The 25701-nt window shown below is 37.2% G+C and overlaps 1 protein-coding gene across 6 annotated transcripts in view; it reads left to right on the forward strand.

The window, feature by feature from the left end:
• Positions 1 to 25701, forward strand: part of PCGF3 (polycomb group ring finger 3) — a 55349-nt gene that overhangs the window by 10574 nt on the left and 19074 nt on the right. For 2 of the 6 annotated variants that reach the window (XM_063181183.1, XM_063181184.1), the window contains 2 exons: positions 21097 to 21159; positions 23867 to 23984. In XM_063181183.1, coding sequence (XP_063037253.1) covers positions 23876 to 23984 — 109 coding nt within the window. In that variant the 5' untranslated portion in view covers positions 21097 to 21159; positions 23867 to 23875. Of the gene's footprint in view, positions 1 to 16571; positions 16615 to 21096; positions 21160 to 23866; positions 23985 to 25701 lie in introns of all 6 variants that reach the window. The other 4 variants (XM_063181187.1, XM_063181186.1, XM_063181182.1 and 1 more) reach the window with 3 other exon arrangements.

A 25701-nucleotide genomic window follows, 5' to 3' on the forward strand; every position in this document is an offset into this window, starting at 1 on the left:
TTACAGTAAAACTTTGGAAGTATTTTCTTTCTGCAGTGTCTACAGTGAAATATAAAAACAAACCCAAAATCCACAAACCACTCAACAAACTGAAACAAAACCATCAAAAAACCTCAAACCAATACCCAGCAAAAACAGAAAAAGTTTTGATAACTGTAGATTTTTTTTTCTGTGAAGTATCATTTCATTGTGGAAGATAATGCATGTTTTCATAATGCTAGACATTTTACTTCTTCCCTTTGTTCCTACATGCATGCAAAACACCAGATCTAATGCTGAAATGAAAGAAGAAATGAAAATAGAATGTGAGTGCTTTAAAGGTATCATTCTTTCTACAAGTGTAAGTTTTCAAATGTTGTCCTGCTGAGAATATTTTGAAATGGGAAATGGAGTAATTCTTATTGCTGAAATCATTCCAACTTGGAAGTGTAGTAGTTGTTTTACATGAGCACACATAGCAATGTAAAGAAATTTCAGAGATGCCTGGCTCATGTCTCTGTAATTATTTCATTAAACCTGCCACAAGCATGAGCGGAATCTTTCCTTCACATAATGGGACCAATCCTGAGTACAAACATAGAAAAATTCAGAATACATGAAATGTGAGAGACATGGCTGATGAAATCTAGTTATGAATGTCTTTTGTGTTTTGGTAGAAGATACTATGTGCTGTCTGAATGGATACAGCACCTAATTGCTGAAAAATTGTAAATAAAGGTTAAAATAACGCTCTTAGGACAGCTGGGTTAGTAGTTTAGAGCTGCTCTTTATGTTCCTATTTTGATTTAATATGGTAAAAGTGGTATGTTCAAAATAAGCTCAGATCTTAAAAGCTAGAGTTTTACTGTTTTGGAAGGATGGTTTTGTGCTTATTGGATGAGTCTAGAGGTTTTTATGCCCTGTCTTAGTCCTCCTTGTTGAAACTGTTGTTTTTCACTTTCCTTTTTATTACCTGTCAATGTGCCCATTTCTTTCCTAATTCCTCTTAGATACTCCTTCTTCTGCTATAAGCCTACATGTTTTTGTCACTCTGTTTTGGCGGCCTTCCTTTTAGTCTGTTTATATTGAGGGCTGTTACTTGAGTTCAGTTTGCATTGGTACAAAGGGAGAAAAGGAGAGTTCTGCTAAGTTTGGTTTGCCCAGGTTACTGTTTTCTTCCTGCCTTTGTAGGGGTGACAAGTGCTTATTCATTGCCCTTGATTCTGTGGAGGACAGATGGGCCTAAGGGGTTTTTGTGCAGCTGAGGAATAGTGTCTAACATTTTTTGGACAGTTCTGCTGCTCAGTTTCAGGCTGATGGAAATGGCTTTGGACCTTCACTGCTGGCTATCTGCTGTCTTTCAAGAGAAGTTCATCACATGCCATGAGTGGTACCTGAAAAAGCCTTAACCATGAAAAACATATGTGCAGTACAAGGCCTGTGGGGTTGACACTCAAGAGGGGTCTGCTAGAATAGGAGGAGTGGATGCTTCTTCATGACACATGCAATCTCAATAATAAGTGATGATTTTTTCCTGGTGTATTATTTCGCTTGCAGTGACTGACAAGTGTGGCTTTATCCCAGCTGTTAATGGATTAATGTATCATTGAAATTATTTGTAGGTCTCCTTGTTAAAAATGGGAAGCTTTTAATAGTGTATTCTAGCATATATTTAACAAGGAGAAATCTTCCAGTCTTTGTAAATAACTCATAAAAACCTCTTGTGGTTTAACTCCAGCCAGCAGCCAAGTAGATGCCTGTATTATCAGCACTGTTCAGCACATATCCAAGACATGGCCCCATACTAGCCACTCTAAAGAGAATTAGCTCTGCCCTATTCAAAACCAGCAGATTCCACCCCTTATTCCATGTTGTTTACATCATGCTCAGGTCCCACACTATTCTGTACAAGCTCATTAACCACCATTCTCCTTCCCTCTCCTTGATAAAACACCCAGGTGTCATTCCCATAGTCTGTGGACCACCCCTGCAAAATGTCCATAATATATCCTTTGATTTTGTGTAGTCCATGACTTTGGGCTCCATCTGTTGTGGTAGTCACTGAGGACAGGAGAGGAGGTGTGTTGCATGCAATTAATTTAGTCCAATTACTGGGGACCAAAGCCAACTCAGATTGTGTCACTGCTGTGCTTGGACTTCTGGAAGGCTTCCCCTCCATTGGTTTGAGTAGTTCTTGTTATATTTACTTCTGTAACATGCAATTCAGATAATGGATTGTAACAATTTAATGATACATCCATTATAATCTTCACACCTGATCCTTTTGGGTTTATAGGTGTAATATTGCAGTGAAATCCTCTTCTTGTCCCCAGCCCTGCTGCAAGGGGTTTCCTGTTAAGGATCCACTGTTAGCGGAGTCCACATCGTAGGCCTTCCTGGGACAGCAGGGACACAGCCTGCCTTACCATGGTCTTCAGCACAGGCTGCAAGGGACTCTCTGCTTCCCCTACTCCAGTGTGTGGCCCCACTAATGGGTAACATTGTCCAGCGTGTGTCCTTGCTGTGGGTTGCAGTTGTCCATAAACTGATCCAGTGAGGGCCCCCTGTGGAGACACAGGTCCTGCCAACAAACCTGCTTCAGCATGGGTTTCTTTGTTACTTGTTAAGTCATCTGCCTGCTCTAGCAGGGGATTCTATGTGGGCTGCATGGATCACTCCTCCACCATTGAGAGCACATCCCAGTCTCTTCAGCTCATCTTCAGACCAAAGTTGAACCTGTCAGCACAGTGGCACTATGCTGGCCATCTGCTAGTCCAGGTACATCAGTGTGGTGTTACCAAGGTGTTCCAAGGCATAACTCAGGAAGGTGAGAAGCAGTGCAGTACAGAAAGCAGTGAAAGCAAAAAGCAAGCACTAGGCTCTTAATACATGTCAGGAAAGCAAGCCTCCAGGCAAGCACGGGAGGCTGCTGTTTATCAGCTGAACAGTACTAACAGCTATTCAGTCTAATACATCCCAATAGAATCTGTCCTTATCTTGAAGCCTTTGTGATGGTTTAAGGGTGTACTCTAAAAAACCTCATGGATTTAGGTAATGACAGTTTAACAGGGAAATCAAAAGCTGTATGCAGAAGCAGAAGAAACAAGAAAACACATTCACTACTACCCATGGGCAGTTGTTCAGCCATCTCCAGGAACAGGGCCCCATCACTTTTAACTGTCTCTTGAGAAGACAAATACCATCATGCCAATGTTTTCCTTGTTCCTCTTTCTTCCCCCACTTAATACACTAAGCATTTTAACAATTACATTTGAGAGAGGAAAAAAGATGGAAAATATTTTCAAAAACCAGAGTTTTAAGACTTCTAGTGAAGAATTGAGGGAATTAAATGCTAAAAAAAATGGAGGACTGAACAGCTGTGGATGGAAAGAAAAATAGCTTTTGTGCTCTATTGGTTAAACTCCTGCTGTAGTATTTAATATAAAGTAAATAATGTAAACAATTTGTTTGTTTCTCATTGCCAGATATGAGGATTGTGTCTGGGGTAAGAAAGCTGCTGCAGCAAGAGTTCAAAGGAGACTTTAAGTTTGTTGTATCATTGCTGCAGTTTATATCAGAAAGAGCAGAATGTCAGAATAATGGGAGAAGCGTATGAACAGAGTGCATCTTAGAGTCCTCCCAGGCTTTCAGGAACAAAAGAACAATTTTGCAAGGCTTCTTTATTATTTGAATTATATGGTAGATGGATAGCTAATTTTATGTAATTTACTGTCTGTACATTTGAATCCACAAAGACTCCAGAATACCTGCTAACCACTTGCAGGTTATGGAGCAATTCTAGCAATGTTTTTTTGTTATCTGTTGTAGCAGCACGGATGCAATTATTCGGCAGACCAATGAAGTTGAAAGCCTTAGTCACTTAATTTTTTAAACCAAAGGATATGTAGTTTCTCAGGGCCTTCCAAATCTTTGGATTATTTAACTGTCAAGTCCTACTATCTGGGCTTAATCTACACGGGATTGTGAAAAAGTGATTGTTGGTAAAATGTGTCTTCAGTTGAATTGTAGTACCCTCCTGCTTCTTTCCAGCTGGTAGCTTCTGGCCTGTCACTACGTATTTCTGTTTTAACATCTCTTTTTGGTCTGCCAGTGTACCTGGACCAATAAGTGGAGTCAGGTGACTGAAAACCAGAATTTTTAAGGACCTTTTAATAGATAGCAAGAGGAGTTGTCTTAGGACAAGTACATGAAGATTCTTCCTCTCTATTTCAGAAAAAATTGGTAGAGAAAATTGTTGTTTCTCATAAGAGATCTGTGATGAAAGATAAAAAAATCCTAGTGCTCACTTTATCACACAGTTACTTACTAGGGATACATGTTTTTCTTGTCTTTGTTAATAAGTGGTTGATTTCTGGGGTTATACATTTAATTTCTTACATAACTAGACGTTTTTATTGTATAATTAGGATTTTTCAACAGTGGAAGTTAAAACATACATGTGTAAGTAGAGGAAGGCAAAGATCACCAAACCTTAAAGATTTTGAGGAGCTGATGGCACAGATCCATGAGGCTTCTTGTTTCTAAGGGGTAAACCTTTCAAGCCGTGGTTTTCTTGTCTGGATGGAGTCAGAGCAATCAGTTCAAATGTACACCATCAGATTCAAATGACAGCTGAAAGTAATTTGTTATTTTGAGTTGTCCATCTGTTCTGCAGAGGTCTTCATAATGAATGTAACAGTCTGTTTCAGCTGTGGTTAAGACCTTAAATTACTTCTCTGAAGTGCATGGATATTAAACATTCAAAAAGTGATGTGAAATCAGGTAGTAAAATCTCGCTGAAGATTTTTTTCTTCATGATATTCAGGACTGTTTTTGATCTCAGTTTTAATTACTGGAAGTCAAGGATCTCTTGGTCTGTGTGAAACAAAGTGCTTTTTTAATGACTTGTAGTTTACATCTCTAAATTCTCAGCATGTAATATGCTGGAATATGTTCTTCCAGTGTATGACAAACGTCTCCATAACATTTTGTCAAGACTTGATCTGGGATAGCACTCAAGAGTAAAGAGTAGTCTTTTCTTCAAAAGCCAGGAGGCCTTTAGCAATGGTTTTGATTTCTGATAATGAGCCAGATTTTATTTAGAGAAGGTCATAATGGTGTTCATTACAGAAAATCACTTCTGCAGTAATGCTTTGCTTTTATAATATTTTAAAACTTTGGGAACTTTGGCACTCTAAGACTGCTTCCCAGTTTTATCCATGCTTGTAAATGGATGTTGATTGGAAATGACCCCAGCACTAAAAAGGAAATAGCAGAATGTAAAGAGTAATTTGAATGTAATTAAATCTGTGTTTCTTTGTCAGAAGTTGGAAAATGTTTAGTTCGATAAAATCTTGCCAGACAGATGTTTTTATTCAAGCATTCTTGCAGAGAATTTTATCTGTTGTTGCACAAAAATTTTTTTCTGTCCTTGTATTTGTTACTTGGTTCTTAGGACTGTGTCAAGACCTTGTCGTGAGCGTCTCATGGTCTAAACAATTAAGCATGTTTTAATTGGAAGAAGGGTCTGGAAAGCACCTAAGTTAAGAGTTTTGAAGGAAGTGGTTTCACAGACTGAGGAGCCAAGGCATTGGTGTTTTGCTGCCAAAAAAATTCAGTTTTCACCATGCAGTGTATCCTCTTTGCTTGAGCATTCTCAAGTTCTCCATTAACCTTCCTGTTAATAAGTGAATTTAGCCATCCTCAAAAGACCGTCCATAGATTTGAGTCATTCCCAAAGCATCTCTAAGCTTTGAAACAGCACTGCCTGTCTGGAAGATACTGTCTTAATGTGACTCTGTTAGGAGGTGCTTTGACTGTACAGTGGTGAAAATCTAAAGTCAGCTAATCAAGACAAGCTAGATATCAGTTAAGAAAACATGTTTTCTAATGTAAAGTGCCACAAAATTCTTGCAAGGAATTTTATGGACAATGTAATTTATAAAGCTTTTCTAAGTAAAGGTTTAATCAACGCAATTTTATTTAAATGTATACCTTACAAGTCTGTATAGGACTTTGTGTACATACAGGTATTGTACAATAAACCACAAATACAGCTAGTAAGTCCATTTGATTTTTAAAAAATCCACCAAAATAAAAGCAAAGAATAACTGTGGTATTTTAGAACTTTGAGACTATTAAATCACTATTTCTAGTTTTGGATTATATGACAAATGCTTAAGATTCTCTTAGGTTTTCTATTACCAAATGAAACATTTGCTTTGAGGCAGTGTTTCCTCATTTTCCTGTTTATGTTGCAGCTGCCTAAATCTTAACAGAATGAAATGGAAACGGCTTACATTACCAAAACATGATTTCATATAGATGTATAAATACATTACTTGCCTTAGATACGTTACTTGCTGTCAGTGAAAGCAACTCTGTCAAAATGGTTTCTGTTGAGGGCAAGGTAGTGACTGGGCTGAAACACAAAATGTTGGCATGTGACAGTCAAATGAGTTTTAAAAACCATGCCCTCCCTATTAACAGATGAGTACAAAAGTTGTGAAGAATAATTCTTTATCCTATGACTCTTTATAGTCTGACATTATGGTTAAGTATGCATCCCTGATTTCTGTGATACTGAGTACAAGCACAGCCAAAACAAGTACAAGACACCAAGTTTTAAAGGTATTTTATTGTTTTCAAAACCTTTTTGTCTTGCCCTTTCTTTCTCTCTGGTTTTGTGCTGGCTGACTCCTGCTCTGCCCACTGCATTACTTGTCTCAGAGGTTAAAAGGAGTGAATGAATCAGAAGGCTGGAGCTGAAAATGAAAGAATCACATTTCCCTTAGCAGCTGGCACTGCAGGTACAACAAAACTTGAAAATTTTTGTGCTGATGCAGTGGAGCCACCTCATATGCTCTCAGTTTGAGTCTCCAGATGCACTGCTGCTCATTGCAGATCTTCTGTCCAGACACTTTTCCTCCCAAAATACAGAAATTCAGTACTAGGTCAAAAGCTTGTAAATCTGATCGCAGTAATTAGGGTCTCTTACTAATGCAGTTCAGTATCTTGCTTCTGAAATTTGGCTGGCTAGCTAGTTGCCTTCATCCTGCCTGATGAAGGAAATGTTGATGTGGAAAAAGCATGTTTAAATTATAGGAATTCACAATAATAAATATCCCTGTATTTTTCTGGTAGTATGCTTACTGCCATTTTAAATGTCATTCAAGAAAACCTTGAAGAATATAATCACCTTTTTATCCCCTTTATTGAGGTTTACAGTCTAGCTTTATGATGATATTAATACATAAGACCAATACCATTTAGGAATACTGACTGTGGCATGCTGTTTTTGAGATGACTTCTTGGAGACAAAATAGTGAATCACTATATAAACAAACAATACTCCAAACCGTAGTATCCTAATACACTTCAGTAAAATAATAGGAAAGAAGTATTAGCCCATCTGAAAGTACTCTGAGAATTGGATTTATCTTGTGTTTTTACATTTTTGGCTAGCTGTAGGAATACACGGTCTTTATAATTAATGTTTCCTTCTCTAGGATGAATGTTTTCTCCAGTAATCAGCCCCCCCCCCCCCCCTTTTTTTAAATCCTTTTTCTTTTGTAACAGCAGCAGTCTTTGGATTAGTTTCAATAAATTTTGAATATTGATTTTAATGTATCATTTTACAGTGAAATCTGTATTGTGACTTACAAGCTCAAGTAAAATACTGCAACTGTACTTACTGTAACTTTTTAAGTTAATACTGATACTGAAAGAAAACTGGAAGTACCTATACAAAATTCTCTTATAATGTATTACTTCATGTTCATTATCATGTTTTATTTCTGATAGGAATGCCTGCCATCTGTTGCCACTTGAAAAGCTTCCTATTGATGGATTATGGGAATGTGATCTCTTCCATAATAGCACTTCCAGTGTCTTGGGTGGATGTAATACATATTTTTCCCTTGTCTGACTCTAAGAAATGTTGAGGCAGTGGAAAAAGTGGAGGAGGAAGGATATGGGGAATAATGCACTGGGGCTGACAGTAGTGATGGTAGGTGGGAAGCAATCAAGTAAGTAGGCCAGGATGTTGCATTTAGTGTGTGTGTATGTACATGTTCCTTACTTCAGAAATCTGCCATTCTCTCTTATTTTTCACTCTCACTGCTCTTCTTCCTAAACAGAACCTTTCAAAATGCCAGCTCTGATTTAGTATTGGTGCTTTATGCATATTAATATAAGACAATTTTTAATCATTGCTTGACACAAGGAAAACCTTAATCTTTAATTGCTTTGCACTGTGTTTGCTTTTGCCTTTAGAGCTGAAGGCAGCTAATGCCAAAATCTGTCTCCAGCTTCCTGTAGAGAGGCAGGGTGCTTGTTTCTCTGCTCTGTTGAATTCCCATGTGTACATTCTAAATGCAGTTTCATTTTATTTCCTCATTGTGTAGTCCTGCAGCAAAACTCTGTAGTGGGCTTCTATAATAAAGATTTGGAGAAGTTACAGGTGGTCTTTATGGGAGGGGTTAAATAATGGTTGTGCTGCAAGTCAGAGTTGAGAGTATGACATCGTTTGCATTTGTTTTTCTGCAGCTGGCATACTGAGAAGAGAAAAACACTTTTATTGTTATTTTCCTGTGTTTGCTGTGACCTTGCTGTATCAAAGGCACTGTCTTAGAGAAACTATAAAGCCAGAAACTCTTGTCTGGATCATTTAGTTAACTTCACTCTCCCCCTGTCTTTAAGTAAACAAACAAGGTGCCTTATTACATTTCTGCATTATCTGAAGTATAGAAGTATTACAGATATTTGGGAACATTTTTCTAAAGCCCACATAAATATAGCTCTTAGATAGTTTGCGCATGCAGTTTCTTTTCAGTGTGTATTTAATTTAAAAAACTGTTTCAGTTTTCTACTTATCTTGTAAGTAACAGTCACATAGCCCTCTCAGATCAGGATGTGATAGGTGAATATAGGAAAGACAGAGATTTTTTTTACTCACAGTGTTCTGATACTTGGTCCAGTTTCATGTCATTGTTCCTTAATGTGTTCATCTAGAATTAAACATTATTTCAAAAGATGCTTTACTTAGTGGCTTGCAACATTGCATTTAAGGCAGACTGTAACTATTTAAGTTGGCTCATGATACATTCTGGATTAGTCTCTATCTGATTATGGCTGCAGTAAATATTGTCAGTGTTTGAAGCCTGTGCTTTCACATGTTTGGATGGAAGATACTGTCCATCTGTCCATGCTCAGTTTTTATACTGTTAAGTCTTGGCATCTGTGACTTCAAATCTACAATGAGTCTAATGAAACTCAATATTTATTGAAAATAAAATATGAATCATAGTGCAGGGATTATGTCTTTCTTCTTTGGAGTCTTATGTTATTGGTAGGTGAAGATGTAGATGTGCTTTTAAAGTAAACACCATGTATAATAATACTCTAGTGTTGCCATTTTTCTGACAAATAGGTATTTGTTGTCTTTGATTGGTTTTATTACAGGAATAATGGTTACTTACTTGATTTTCAGTGTATCTTCCTTAATTTAGTGCTTTGTAAGCATCTGTTGTCAGTTGAAATTTTAAACAACTCTTACTTTGTTGATTTTGGTATTTGTTTATCTCTTTAGCTACAAAGACATTGATGGATCAGTTTTGCAACCATTTTTTAGCTAAATTTACCAGCTTCCTTCCTTTCCTTCACGGTTCAGGATTCTAATGCAGTAAATTAATTTTAATAAAAACTCCAAATTTAAGCAATGTATAAGAGAAAATACTGAAATAAAACCTTATATTAAAATGTCATTGTATTCAACCCTGGCATTAAACACATGTCTAGTGAATGAGATTTTTAAGATATTTGGCAAACAGAGATTGAATAGCTCTTGTTGTTTGTGGTGATCACTTTGTGTGTGTGAAATTATTTTTAATATGTTTAACATTTTAATAGTATTTATGTCTTACAAATTTTCTAAGGAAGTTAATTCCTGTGACAGCTGCGAGGGGGTGGTCTTTTATGTTCGTCATTTCATTCTTCAGATTGAAATGACAGAAGATGTTACCAAAATTTGTGTGAAGGAGTGTGGGACCAAATTTTGAGTCACTTAGTCACTTAGACTTCAACTTCATTGCTATTTCTCCTGTCTTAAATAAAATCCTTCTTTTCTTCATTATGCCTTTCACTGATGACATGTAAGACAGAAATTTTGAACATCTTTGCTGTTTTGACAATTTACTGCCGGGCCTGTTTCATTTTCTCTGGACACGTGTTTGGTGGAGAAGTACCAGATAGATCAGTCTCCCATTGTACCATAAAAGAAAATATGTGATGTGAATAAAGAGTAGATGGATAGATTTAATGCTTCTGTGTCCTGATTGTTGCTTCTACTTTATCTCAAACATTCGTGTCAGACCTTTAATATCATTTATTATCAGTACTGTCTTTTAATTTACATTGAAATTAATGAACTGTGTGTAAAAGTGAGTGTGTTTTGCTTTGGGGTGAACTTTTCTTAAGCCTCCTCAATGCAACTATTAGTAACATTGTGAATATATCTTGAGTAGTTTCTCTTTAACCAGTTAGTCAAGTCTTTTCGAAAAAAGAGCCAGGTTCTCTTGAGTGTAATAGGTGAAAGAAATAAGTACTACATGATCACTTTCAAGGATGTTTTCATGAAAGTGGTGTAATCACGCCACTTCTTTGTTTTTATGGTGTTATCACACCACTTCTTTCTTTTTTGATGATTTCTTGTATTATCTGATAGCTGATGTTGTCATTAATCATGATCCAAGTTCTCTAAAATAACACAGCCAACTTAATTGCAAATAAGTTGGCTAAAATCCCATTATTTGTATTTGGTTGACTTGTCAGCTCTTTGTCTTTTGATCATGAATGTGAAGTGGGAATTGGCTAGTGAATAGTAAGAACTTCTAGAGTAAAAATCTGTCTAGCATAAAGCTCATCAATGAATCAGCCTCTTGGGTAGCAGTATTGAAGATCAAGTTATACTTCTATGTATTGGAAATTTAACCACAGAAATGTTCAGATAGAGTTTATTTGAGTTGCCTGCTGGTTGCAGGGAGGGAGAAAAAAAACATTTCACTCATTTGTTTAGTTCCAAAAGCAAGACTAGAGATGAAAAAAAACCCCACGAAATCTAAACATCTTTTTCAGTTACCAACTCACACAGTCACTTTAAAACTAGGATCATAGGCTTTGGTTTGTAAAAAATGTTCTCCAGTATTCTTGTGGCAATAGTAATGCTCTTGTATAAATTAGAAATTTTAATATGTCTGTATCAAGGATGTTTTTACTTGCTGTGTGCAAAATAAGGTGGGGATTTTGTCCTTGATTGGTTTTCTGGGTTTTTTTCCCTTTTTTGATTTCCTCTAAACTGGACTTGAAATAAATAGACTTAGGGAGTGTTGCAGGGAGAAAAATGTGATAGTCTAGAGCTTTAAGTACTGCTCCAGTTTTTCTTCTATCACCTTCTCTTTTGCTTAGTTGTGTTCTCAGGGTTTGTGAATGTGTTTGGTAAGCATTGTTCTTGGAAGCAGTTACCTCTGACACAAGCATGCAGTAATACGAGTTACTGGGAAGAATTCCATGACTTTTCTGCGTCTTATGAAGTTATCCCTGCTAAAGAAAGTTCCTAGTTTATTAAGGAACAGTGAAATGTCCCAGCATCCCCATCCACCTTGTCCTTCTGAAGTATTGGAATACGTAAAAACAAAATAGATATGGATGTTAGCTTGGAGTAGGAAGGCGTGGTGATTTTCTTCCTAATCACTTCATGGAAGGTAAATGCATTCTCATAACTTTTATATAGGCCTTGTACTGACCTAGTTTTTAATCTTGATTGACTGACCTGATCTCTTTCAGTGACAAGGTGACCCGCTTAGTGAATGAGGGAAGGGCTTATCTTGTTTATATTTGGCTTCATTTCCTACAGTATTCTGTAGAAACTGGCTGCTTAGGCCTTGGACAAGTGCACTGTTTGCTGGGTAAAAAGCTCTCTGGATGGCCAGGCCTAGAGACTGGTGGGAAATGGAATTAAATCCATCTGGTCAGTGGTCACAGGTGGTGTTCCCAAGTGCTCAGTACTGGGGCTGGTTCTATTTAATGATTTTATCAACAACCTATGTCGGGGGATTAAGTGCTGCTTCAGTCAGCCTGCAGATAACACCAAATTGGGTGGGAGTGTTGATCTGGAGGGCAGGAAGGCTCTACAGGGTTATCTGGACAGGATGAATTGGTAGGCTGAGGCCAGTGATATGAAACTGAACAAGGCCCAGTGCCATGTCCTGCCCTTGGATCAAAACAACCCTATGCAGTGCTACAGGTTAGGGGCAAAGTGGTTGAAAAACTTTCCAGCAGAAAAGGAGCTGGGGATGCTGGTCAACAGCAACTGAACATGAGCCAGGAGCGTGTCCAGGTGGCTAAGAAGGCCAATGGCATCCTGGCCTGTATCAGCAATGGTGTGTTCAGTAGGACCAGGCAGTGACTGTCCCCCTGTACTCACCATTGGTGAGTCCACACCTCGAGTTCTTGTTCAGTTCTGGGCCCCTCATGACAGGAAGGACATTGAAGTGCTGGAGCAAGTCTGGAGAATGGAAAAGGAGCTGGTGAAAGGGTCTGGATTGTAAGTCCTGTGAAGAGGCGCTGAGAGAGTTGAGGTTATTTAGTCCGGAGAAAAGGAGGCTTGGGTACACCTTCTAAGTCTCCACCTGGGAGGAGGCTGAACCCAGGTAGGAATCAGTCTCTTCTCCCAGGAAGCAAGTGATATAAGAAGAGGAAGTGACCTCAAACTATGCCAGGTGAGGGTTAGACTGGATATTCAGAAATATTTCTGTGCTGAAATAGTGGTCAGGCATCAAACCAGGCGGTCCAGGGCAGTGTTGGAACCCTGAAGGTGTTTAAAAGATGTGTAGATGTGGCATTAAGGGACATGGTTTAGTGATGTGCTTGGCTGAATCTGTAGTTTATAGTGCCAGCAATTATAGTAAAGCAAGTGAGTGCTACTGACAAACCAGCCAAGCTTACCAGCATGGACAGGCATGTGTGTCTCCTAAGGGGGAGGTGGGAGGAACTGTTGGGGTGACCAAGTGAGTCTGGATGGCTTCCAGGGACACAGCAGGATCTGGAAGCCTCCATCGTGAAAATGATGGTGAATGTGTTGTTTTAATGTATTTTTTTTCTGTTTCAGAGCAATCCTGTTTTTTTTCTGTGCTCAGTTATTAAGATACAGCTACTGCTTTATTGAAGGCAGGGTACTGGTGCCATCTGGTGGTGTTAGGACATTCCCAGGAATGAGAAAAACCACTTGGGAGGAATTCCGCTGAGATGTGAAAAATTGCTGACATGATACTAAAAAAAGTACATGGATATATTTTCTGCCTTAGCATGTAATTATTCTCTTGAATTAAGTCATAAAAATCTGCACATGTACTCATAACTAAGCTTGCTACAGCAAATTAAAATATTTAATCTATTGCGTTCTGCTCAACAGAAAGGTTTGTTTCTAGTAGTATCTTTTATGAAACATTGCTTTGCAAACACAACATAAGAGTTTTATTGGAGCGTACAATATTTTAAAACTAATTTTAAAATACAAAATATTTTCTGTTACGCCATTTTGCTAAATCCAGCACAAACTTCTCACTGCTAATGGTTGAAGTCACTGTGCTCTTTTATATGTTGCTCGTATGTTGTTTCAAAGTAGAAGTTCAACAACATACAACTGACAGCAGTTGAAATAAAAAACTTTGGTATCTGAAGCAAAAGCAACCACAGTACTGTTTTCTTTGTCCATCTGTTGAAATCATGTCCTGCACCTTAAGTTTCTTACCTGAGGTAATATCCTCATCCTTCTTCAGAATACTGTACTGGCTGTATTGACATTTCTAGCAATGGAAGTAGGACTATGACTGCTTCTCCAGTTCTGTTGAAGTAAATGTCTGACTGATAAGTATCTTGCCCTAGAGTGGAAAAACTTGTAAAAGAGAAAGGTACTTTATTTTAAGCTGGTGAGGCTTTTTAATTAATTTCATTTAGCTGTTACTCTTCATTTGTTGAGGGTCACCGTATTATTTGAATAAGTTATTTTATTTTATCCTTATGGAACAGAGGTCTGTTTGTTCAGTCATTAACAACTTCTACCTTTCTGTTGCAACTGATTGGAAAAACAGACTATTTTTGTTTTAATCCGGGTAGTTGAAAAAGACAAATTCTGTGCTTGTTTCTCTTCGTAATCTCTGACCTCATGACCATATAACACTTTACTTGCATTGTGATGGAAGTGCGAATTAGACTTAGTTCTAAAAACTAATTGCATTAGTTTTCTTATTACATGGTTGTGTTCACAATATCAGGAGTCATTTTTTAATTCTGTCTTTATGGAATAAGGTGTTTCCAGGCCTATTCAGCTAGTATAGTTTGTGGAATTAGATAGAAACAGTTATAAATATTGAACATATATAATAGTTCTTAAGAATTTAATGTTAATGTTTAAATTAATAGTTAAGATGTTAATTTATCAATATTTGTTGGTCAGCTTTGAGAATAATGAAACTCATTGCAATAGCAAGGTTAATTCAGCTCATTGAAAATCTAGGTTTAACTAGTGAGTGAGATGTGTGACCTCCATGATCTCACAAAAGTGAGATGCTTATGCCTGATGTAAGCCACACAATCGTAACATCAGATTTGAAATGCTTCTTTTCCACACTTAGTTTTGAATCTGAACAAAGATCTGTTGTTGTAGTGCTTTGTTCTTAGAGCTTTGACTTTCACCTTAAATACCTTGTGAGTTGAGGTACACCTCTTGCTTCCAGTACAGTTGTCATTCAGCTTTCAGTGCTGTATGACTTTAGTACCTTTCAGCAAAATTATTCAGCTAAACTGTTATTATTTACTACATATAGTTGTTTTCCTCAGAGTTCCCCCACTGTGAGCATTATCTTTCTGGTTTTTAATAAATTAACATTATTGTGCTATATTTCAGCGAAAGAAAAATACATATGTTTATTCTGTTAAAATAGAGCAAAGTTGTAATGGTTTCTAAATCTGCCATTCTCTTCAGTTCTGAATTTGTACCTGGTAAGAATAACTTCCCATCTTGCTGTACCACAAAGCTACCAGTTAGTTTGATAATCCAACAAGTTGTTAATAGCAATCCTAGCACTTAAAAAGTCCTTAAAGAAAATATTTGTACTCACTTCTAACTTATTACAAGATCAGTACAATGATCCACTTGCCCAGTCTCCAGCAACCATCTAGATCTAAAAATGAACTGAATTTCCCTGTTGTTAGCTTTTATAGTGCATCACTATCACCCTGTAACTAGAATTGGAAGAATATAGTGATGATTTAGGACCAATTTGGTTGTTGTTTTTTTTCCTCACAAATTGAGTGCCTCTTTCAACATGAACCGAAGTGTAAGTGTCCTCTTCCAGCAGTAGTGAGGGAAGATGTATGACAAGGCCTTTTAGAAGACTGGTTACTCAAGTTCATGTTGTGATGTGCTTTTGGAGCTGTGATAAGCCTCTAAGCTGGTGTCTTTAGAAGCAGAGTGACTGCTCTCCACATTTTGCTGGAAAAATAGATCTTTTAAATAACAAAATCTTAGGGAGTTTATTCTACTGTATGAGAAGCTTTGTGTCCTCAATGGGGATCTTTGTTGTGGATTCCAACCAAAGAGCATCTCCTGCAACTCTGCATTGCTTTCAGTTAATAGTAGTTTTTTTTTTTAATTCAGTCAAAGAAGTTCAGAGTGGAACTGCAAAAAGATTTTTATTGGCATTGTTCTGAAGTTTTTGTGAAGTGCTATCATTAACAGCTTGTTTTGTCTTTGTTTTCGTAATTCCCTTAGCAATATAACAGCAAAATCAGTACCTACAGGCTGTGCCTTTGATTTTTTGGAGCAGGAAGATGGAACTAGTAGTACTCTTTACCTGTCACTGTAACAGCTGAATCTTCTCTGTGTGAATGAATAAGAAAAATTGCTTCTTCTGTCAAACTTACCTATTCATGTGAGATTGTTTCACTTTTAGCCAAAGAATAAAGATCTTATTTTTTATTATTTTTAAAAATATAATTTTATTCTGGCAAATAGCTAGAGATTCTGGAAATACTAGTTATTTCCTTGAAAGAATTTTGGAAGATTAAGATACAAAGAGCAGATTATTTGAAAGCAGAGCTTGAAAACTGAGAAGGTTGCTTGTCTAAATGTGCATCTTCAATTCAAAATGTTTTCTTCCAGACTTTCTAGTCCATACGTTGTTGTTAAAGAAATCTGTTTATTTATTTGGTTATTTTCCCTGGCACTTTTGAAGATAATGAATTTCTTTTTATTTTTCCATCACATGACAACAGGACTTCTTAGAACTTCTTTTTTGAGCAATTCTCCTGGTCTAGTAGGAGACTGTGTTAAATCTTATTTTTCTTTATTTTTCCTGAGGATCATTTTTTCCCCCCTTTTCTTGCTTGCAAGTGCTTCTGCCCCACTGTTCTCTTAAATTAATAGAGATACCTAAATACTTAGCTGAATTTAGTGAGCTGAGTATTTCTTTGTGCCAGCTGTATTTTGAGGAATTTTGGATGTTAACTTTCAGACTATTTTTCTGTCTTTTCAGGTCTCTGGATGGCAGACTCTGAAAAGAAATGCTGTTTTAAGAGGTATGCCTCATGTAGGCCAAAATATTCTGGACTGGTTTCTATATAAAGAATAAGGCTGAACTTCTGAGGAGTCCCTGTGCTGATCCTCTCTGTAATCTTGCATGAATAGTAGTTTCAGTGCTGACATCTCTCTGCAGTGTGAAAGCTTGTGCTGAGATATGCAGGCTTGTCATATCAATTTTAGTGGAGAGGTCTGTAATATGTTGCTTAACTTTTTGCTTGATCATCTTAGGAGAACAGTGCCTTAGTGGACGAAGGGGATGATGCACAAACAAAACAAGTCTACTTTCTGAAATGTTCATGTCCACTTTCAGCCACTCATGACTTTGTGTGTGTAGGAGTTCATTTGTTTGCTTGTTTTTTAATTTGGACTATAGTCCAGATTTTGTAAATGCCCTCACTCCCTTTCTGGTGTTTTGTAAGACATCCAGACAGTGAAAGGCTGACACCGTGCCAGCAGTGTGGTTTAAAATAATGTCAGTTGGATCCAAGATGAAGAAATACTAATTTTTTTGCAAATTATCTTTTTTTTTCATGTTAGCTGAATGTTTGGAACATTTTCTGTGTTTGTTTGGGGTTTCATGTTCCAGCACTGAAGAAAGTTTCTCTTCTCTCTCCATTGTTGGTATGTTGTTTTTGAACAATTCATTGCTTAGCAGCTGTTAAGAAAACTGTCTCTTCAAAATGGAGTTCTTCTACCAGGTCTTCCATCCATTTCAAGCAGATGTGATGGCATGTGTTAGAAAAGTAGGCTTTGTCTTTGTAAGAGAAAGATTGGTGTGAGTATTTTCTTCTTTTAGCTTTTTTAAACAGGATCTCTCAATTCTTTTTAAGCACCTCGGAGGGCTTCCTATTTCTCTAAAGCAGTGCAATGCTGATTTGTTCTGCCTCCAAAATAATAACCAGGATGAAGTACTAACAACTTGGGTTAAGAGTGGCTCTTCAGCTATTGAGTAAGATCTTGGTGTTGCTCTTTTTAATGCAGTGTTTACAAAACTGCTAAAGAAAGTGATGCTGTGAATTAGGGAAGATGTTATTGCTATTTTCTACACAACCTGTGGACAGAAATCAAGATGAGGTGCACCTCCACTACTCTTAGAGGTGCACACTTGTAGAATGAGAGGCATTGTACCCAAGTTACAATACAGGAGATTCCTATGAGACAGTAGGAACATTTTTTGCCTGTAAGGGTGGTCAGGCACTGGAAAATGCTGCCCAAAGAGGCTGTGGAATCTTAATTGTTGAACATTTTCTGAGTGAAGCCCATGGAATAGCCCACTGTGACTCTTTTTAAGTGGGCCTGCTTTGAGTGCAAGGTTGGATTAGAGAAGCTTGAAGAGGTTACTTCATTATATCCATGACATTATCCTATGAATCTGTGTAACATATTGAAGGGACACTTTTTATGAATTTTACATTTCCTGTAAAAAAAGTTAAACAGCTGTGGCTCAGGTTGATGTTTTGTGTGTCTTTTTTTAGATGGGTTTTGTTTTCTGGGGATTTTTTAGTTTGGGGGGGGGGATTGTTTTTGTTTTGCTTTGCTTTGTTTTTTGTTTTGTGTTTTTTTGGTGGGTTGGTTTTTTTTAGGTTGATTGGTTGGTTAGTGAGTTGAGTAGGGTTCCGTGATTAAAGAACGGAGGAGTGACTTCTTACTATTCCAGCAACATAAGTTTTGAGGGAGAAGTGTGGAAACCCAGGGCACCATGAATATTTCTCTGTCTGCTCCTGGGGTGCCCTGACCCCCAGGGGACCACTGACTTTGACCCTCATTCATGGACAAAGTTTCCTAGACTTCAAGATAGACTAGAATCCACAAAAGTGTGAAATAGATCATAGAAAGTAGTGTAGGTGTATTAAATGGTGAGAAATTTAGGTTTTGGGATTTTTAGTGTGCTGTGGATGGAAGCAAGATGGAGGGCACAGGATGTCACCCTGGATTTCTTCATGCTGCTTCTTCCTTCTTCTTCTTCATGGGTTTGAGTGGCATTTTGTAATTGGGCAGAAAAGTTTGCATTGCAGGCTCTCTGAGGCGAGTTATTGGGTTAAAAGGGAAAATAATCTGGGTGTCAGTTCTTAATTGGATAGTTTAGTCCTAAAATACCTTGTAACAAGAGATGGTTAGCCATTTTGTGCCTTCTAATGAAAAGCTGCTGAACTCATAGTAAGGAGACTGTTTTACTGATAAGAAATAATAAACACTTGAGTCCAAACACGAACTACTGTCTCAAGTGCCTTCAATCTAGACCCAGAAAAGCCGAAAACTGGTACCTCCACAGAGGAGAACTGTGTTTTGGCTCCAGTATTCACTTGTTGACTAAGTACAGAACAAGACTTTAAATTTATTTAATCAAGTGTCACAGTTCAGTGGATTGAAAATTTCAAGATTATCTACAGTTCTTAAAGTTTGAGATTGCTAGCTTTCCAAGGTTACTATTTGAGGAGGTAAATCTCAGAAGAACTAACAATTTAATTCAGAAGAACTAAAGAGTTTATGTTTTACAGAAATTTGGCTTTCTTGGCTTTGACTTTCTTAAAACTAAATTAAGGTGTGGTATTTTCTCTTGTCTGCTAACTGCTGTGGGGGTTTAGTGGGAGCCTGAGGTTCACAGTGTTCAAATGAGCTATTAGGTTTGGAAAATGATACTGTAAATATTCAGAATTTGGTCTGTCCTCTGAATTTACCTGTTTTTATATTGGATGGTAGCTTTCTGTGAAACTTTTGCTTATGAACTGGAGTGTGATCCTGTGATTCATGCTCAAGAAGCTCTTGGGCATATGTCTTCTACAGTGCCTGGTGGGTCACATTACAAAAGAAGGCAAATGTAAATGGTGTCTTTTAGAGCTTTGCTACTCCTACTAAATCCTGCACAGTCTAGTAAGTGTAAAAAAAAAGGAAGTGTCAATTGGGTGATAATGCTTTTGATCTGATTTTTTAAAATATATATATGTCTTTGGGCAAGATGTTATCAGCCTAGGTTGTGCTTTGAAACAGTAAGCATAGGTCCTATTGTTGGTTCATCTGGTGTGCATGACTTAAATGTCAACCTGATTCTGCGTGTTTTCTTTTTGCAGCCGCCTGGTTAAGATATTGTGCTCATGCTAACTTCATTGAGTTGGCGTATCTATGATTTTCTAATGGTCGTCAGCAGCTTGAGATCAGTCAATATAGTAAGAACTTCAGCTTGCTTAATACATGGATAGGGAGAGGTAGTAAATTCATTGGATCATGTGATGATTCAGGTTAGAAAAAGATCATGTCCTTCATGTAAGGTGGTTATCTGTAATGGGATGTCATGATATGGGAATGCTGACTTGTGTCAGCAAAGATTTAAGTTAGGTGTTGGGGAAAGGTTCTTCCCTCAGAGGGTGGTTGAGCACTGGAGCAGGCTCCTCAGGGAAGTGGTCACAGAACCAAGCCTGACAGAGATCAAGAAGGGCTCAGATGATACACTCAGACACATGAGACATGTTAGAGATGTCCTGTGCAGGGCAGGATTTGGACTTGATTCCATGGATCTCTTCCAATTTAGGATATTCTATGTAATCCAGCTGCTCGAAGAAGAGTAGACTGAGGTCAGACCAAGTGGATCAGTGTGCTATCCAGATATCTGTCTTTGCTTTTAAGCTGCACGGTTTCTTGGGAATATGTATTTAGATTTGTGTGGTTTTTGTTTTTAAGGTTAGATTACTTGTTTTGGATGTATGTGAATTCATTTTTAGCTTTCTTTTCATCATAGAACTGTTTGAGAGATGAGAAGAGTTCTGTGAAAGAGATCATCTGGAATTCAGATTTTAAAAAATATCCCTTTTTCAAAGGAATATTTCTGGATTTGTCCAGAAAATAGAAAAATTGCTTGTGTAATTCTTAGTCAGACTTGATGTTTAGGATGTTATGTAGTCTTGCTGTTTAGTTCCAGTTTGTATGGGATTACTGGCATGGGTTTTGGTGTGGTGATAACAACTTGGCTGTTTTATATGATAAAAGTGGTGCTTAACTTTTGTTTGGCACTAGGCTGTAGAAACATGAGCATCTTGGGATGCCTTCCCAAGAGAAGATGGTGTGGTTCAAGTAGTGCAAGTACCCCTTCTGAACCGATAGTGTATTCCAGATAGGAACATGAAAGACATCCTGTATTAGCCACCTATCCACGTGGAGTGTTTCTTCTTAAGCATTGTGAGTAGTAGCCTAGCTTTGTATTTCCTAGTATGACTGTGTATCATATTCAAATGCAATAATAAAGAGGAAAAAAAAAGTAGTTGATGATGAAATCTGCAATTATGTTATTTACTTCCCTCTGAAGTGATATAGAACAGGCTGGTGATTAATGTGGAATTACTGTACATAATATGGATTTACTTTATGTTTTTAATTAGTTTCTATGATTAGTGAATTTCTTATATGAGGTTGTAACATTAGTGTCTCTATTTTTCTTTATATGTGTCATTAGTTCTGCTAATTTTTTTTTTTCTATTTCCCTCTAGGAAGCAATTCAAGTTTTCTGCAAAGTCTGAGCATTTATGTTATCTGACTGAACTGACATCTTGGTAATATGCCATTTTTTGCGAGCTTCTCTCTACCTTTCTGAACAGATATGAAGTGGTCTGGCCTTTTTTAAATTTTATTTTTATTAATTTTCAAATTTTTAGTAAGTCCTCTTGTTGTAACAGGTTAACTGTTTTGGAAAGCAGGAGAGGCATTCTGAGTTCTTTGTTTTCCTGAGACTGGAGGATGTGGGTCACAATTGTAGAAGACACAGGCCTAAATAAAGTCTGACACTGATAACTTGCTTACAAAGCCAGTTACCTCAAAAGCTGTGTTGTTTACTGGAGATTGAAGGTGTGCTGAAGCAACCATGGACTCTGCATGAGCAGAGAAGGGATCCTTCTCCTGTTTTAGTAACTGCAAGAAGGCAGCATGGGACAGACCTCTGGAGAAATGTCCTTCTGTAGGTTTTATCACCTTTTGAGATGTCTACTGCCCTGGAAAAACCTCTTACCTTTCTGTTGCTTCTTCCAGTAGTTCTTATTTTCAGTCCTTCAGACATCTAATGAGAGTGACTTTCTGTGCTCCTTCAAAAAACCAGATTTTCATGAGATTGATTTGATAGGCTTTCTCTTGATATTCTAGAAGATACTCATTTTTCCAGTGCCAAAATGTGTATGATTTTTTTCCTATTAGGTTGGAAAAGTGTGTATCATCTTGATATCCTCTTTTTTTTCCCCAAGGCACAATGGGCTTTATTACTATTTTGTATTATTTTTGCCTTTGTTGTATGGTTCAGTCACTGTTCTCATAATATTATACCCCATCTGAATTTTTTTGTTTGTTTGTTGATGGTTCTTCTAGTGGCAGCATTTATCTCTACTGTTGGGAAGAAAAATTGCAATTTTCTTTCTAGAAAAAAACCAATTTCTTTGCTTCAGATTTCGCTGTTAAGTCTTTGGCTCTTCTGCCTTAGAAGTGCTTGGATTTCTGCCTGTGGTTATCCTGAACACCTTCTTCTGAATTCCTGTCTAGACAAGCAACTAGTTATATTGGTACTGCCTTTTCCAGGATCTCTTTAGGCTAATTTCTCTTTTATCTGTCATGAATTGTGTTTTTTAGCATGCCCACTTTCAAATTAACTGGTGGCTTGATGCCATCCCTTGAACTCTTCTTGAAGAGTGATGTTGAATAGCTCTTCCTCAGCACAACAGAAACCTACATACCTCGTGTAGTAGTGTTTAACTGATGACCTCATGCACTCACCTGGGAAGATTTAATGTGGGTCTGGTTTTCAGAGAGTTAAAAATAATTCTAAAATTAGGAAAGTAATTCAGGTTCTAAGTGAATGTTTTTCACCTATTTTGTCTACTGCAAAACCAAGCTGTTATTTTATTCTTCTCTAATGGGAGGTTACTAGATTTGTAACTAAATCTCAAATACTATAAAATAATACTGATTTTTTTTTTCTCCCATTGTTTACTTCTTAACCATGAGAACTAGAAATCTTCCTAGTCTTTTCTGTATAGGACAATGCAGATTTGAATGGGTGGGTGCTGGGTATGTTTCTCCACAGTTCACAGTGGAACATTTTGTACTTCTCTGCACTGGAATAGTTCAGATTGGTGTGGAAGTTTGCTGTGTGATAGTTCTTTTTTCTTAGTACCACTTCACTGAACATAGGGGAAAGAAAAGATGACAAAATTAAAGATCAGACAACCTTGTTGCAATATTTCAATGTGAAACTTAGAGAGCATGTGTCACCATTCAAATTCTGAAATGTTTTCCAAACTGAGCTAGATGAAAACCAGTATTTGTGAGCCGGGGACAGTAAAATCACTTTAAAGGAAAAAAACGTAATTTGGTGACTTCTGCAGTACGGGAACCAAATATAGTAGGTTGTAAGCAATTATAGCCTGCTCTATTGGTTGACTAGAATGCCGGTCAAGTTCTGGTAATAGTACAATTTTCAAAATGTTTTGAAAAAAATAATAACAGCTATGTTTAAAATGTAACAGTTTATTTGTAAAGACATGGGCGTATTTTCTCTCTAAACAATTGGTGTTACTACAAAAAAAAGTTAAATGCGCTTTTTCATTTTTGATTTCTAATTTCTTTTTTCCTTTTAAAGATGTTTATGCAATCCCATGCTCAAAAGAAAGAAAAAATGTTTAGTTCAAGTTTTAGCACAACCAGCTGCTCCTCTGCCAATGAAATTACACACTGTAATGTAGTGTTCAATTACCTTCTGTTTAAATAAAAGGGATTTCAGAAGGTTTACTTGCCAGCCCCATTCAAAATTATGCTTTAATATAGTGACACAAGTCAAACACTTAAAAATGTGGTTGAACTGAACAGTTGCTTTGACTTTTCAATTGTCAAAACACTTTTGAATCTGAAAGTCACCTACTTTGAGGATTTTCTTCCCCTTCATATTTTGTGAGTTTTCTATCATAACTGGACGGAATATAATGACTCAAGCTACCAGGATAGTAGGGTTTCATCTTGAATCTGAGTCTGTTGGTTGGTAAAGGAACTTAAAGTGGCGTACTGGAAGGGCCGTTTTCTATGCTATTGCAGTACTGACTTGCAAAATAGTGTGGAGTTCACATTGTTCAGTTTCTGTGAAGTGACATAAAAGTTAGTGCCACCACTGTGCACGCACATCTGTGTACATTGTACAGAAGTCTGAAGCTGGCTTAACACAAGTTAATCATTTATTCCCAAATGACTACAGCTGTGTGGCTTTATGATACATCTCTTCCACAGACACCAAAGATGCTAACAAGGAAGATTAAGCTTTGGGACATTAATGCCCATATAACCTGTCGTCTGTGCAATGGATACCTGATCGATGCTACTACTGTAACAGAATGCTTGCATACTTGTAAGTAGAAATATAATTAAGTTAAAGTTGCTGGTTTCTATTTGTTTCTGGTTTGGGGTTTTTGGTTTTAAAACATGTTGTATGGTTTTCAGTTGAAATTTCAAATAGCTATTGTTCATCAGCCAAAAAAGCATGTGCTTTACTAGACTGCTTTTCTTTAACAGTTGATTTGCTTTTTTAACAAAGCAAATGGAGGGAACATTAAAGCTGTGCTGCATAAACTTGAAGCTATATACAATAATAGTGATAATGTAACTATTCAAGAATGTAGTCTGTCTTCATGCTAAAGGAATGTGGAATACCTAGTTCTCTCTTCTGTGACAGTTGATGTAGCATATATTCTCCACCTGGAGCCTTTCAGATGTCTCTTTCTATCCCGTTCCTCTGCAGAAAACAGAGTAGTTTTTTGATAAAGAATAAGTATGTTGTACTGTATCCTAGAAATAAGCTTGTGTTCCAAAACATTGTGATAAAGTAGTTGTTTGTTGATGAATTACTCCGTGAATTTCTATTTTCATGTAAGCTAAAGATGACTTAAAACCTTGCAACCCATCCCATGTTTTAAAATTGTTCTGCCACAATATTTATGTTTATTCTGATAAAGCTAGTAGGCTGTTTAATTAGCTTAATGACTTAGCCCTGAATTTTCTTGGAAGGCAATTATTTTGTGATGTGTATTTGTCATAAAACAAAAAGTGTCGGCAGACTTCAGCTTTTATATCTGACAAAGGGGAAAGACAATGTTCATGATTTGTCAGTGATTGTTTTTTATTCCATTTAGAAGCTCTGTTTATCAGCTGTGATCAATTTGCTGCACTTGTCACACTTCATGTTGTTCTGAAATCCTCATAGAATCTAGGATAGTAGAAAGGTTTGTTCTATGATTCTGAGAATCACAGAATTGTTCTAGAATCTATAGGTCATGGGCAGGGTCAGCATCTACTGGATCAGGTTGTTCAAAGACCCATATAACCTAGCCTTGAATGCTTCCAGTGATGGTATGTCCATAGTTTCTTCAGGCAACCTGTGCCAGTTACCTGTGCCAGTTATTTCTAATATCTAATCTGAACCTATCTTCCTTCAGTTTGAAGCCATTCCCCCTTGTCCTGTTGGTACATGCCCCTGTACAAAGTTCATCTCCATCTTTCTTGTAGTGTCCTTCAACTTTTGGAAGACTGCTTTAAGGTCTCTCCAGAGCCTTCTTGCTTCCTGTCTCAATTTCCATACTATTGTTTTCACAGCTAGCCTTCTACTTAGTTTTGCCCAAATTTCTTTACTGCTGCTAGATAGAAGAGTGTATCCGAAATGAGTATCATAACAAGTTAACATGGCTAACAGCTAAAGAGAGGTAATTTTTTATTGTTCTTTAAAAATAAAGCGGAGTGTCACAAATACCCCTCAGGTGGTATCGTCTGCACCATGTCTTATATTTGCTTATGGAGGAAATCCACAGCTCTACGGCATTTACTGCAACCGTCAGGACATGCACCTTACTACCTTTTCCTGCTACTTTTTCTGGGGTTTTCTTTAACTTGTTTCTCCCTTATTTTGACAACTTATATTTTATGAGTGCTACTTTGCACTGTGCCCTGTATAATCAGTTTTGTGGGAAGAGGCACAGAGTCCTTCGTCCTTCCTATGTTTTTAACAAAACTTCATATGTGTTTGTATTGTGTAAGGTAATGCTAATGATATATGTTCCTGGAAAAGCATCCTT

This window comes from Melospiza melodia, chromosome Z (assembly GCF_035770615.1).
Source record: "Melospiza melodia melodia isolate bMelMel2 chromosome Z, bMelMel2.pri, whole genome shotgun sequence".
Taxonomy (NCBI): Eukaryota; Metazoa; Chordata; class Aves; order Passeriformes; family Passerellidae; genus Melospiza; species Melospiza melodia.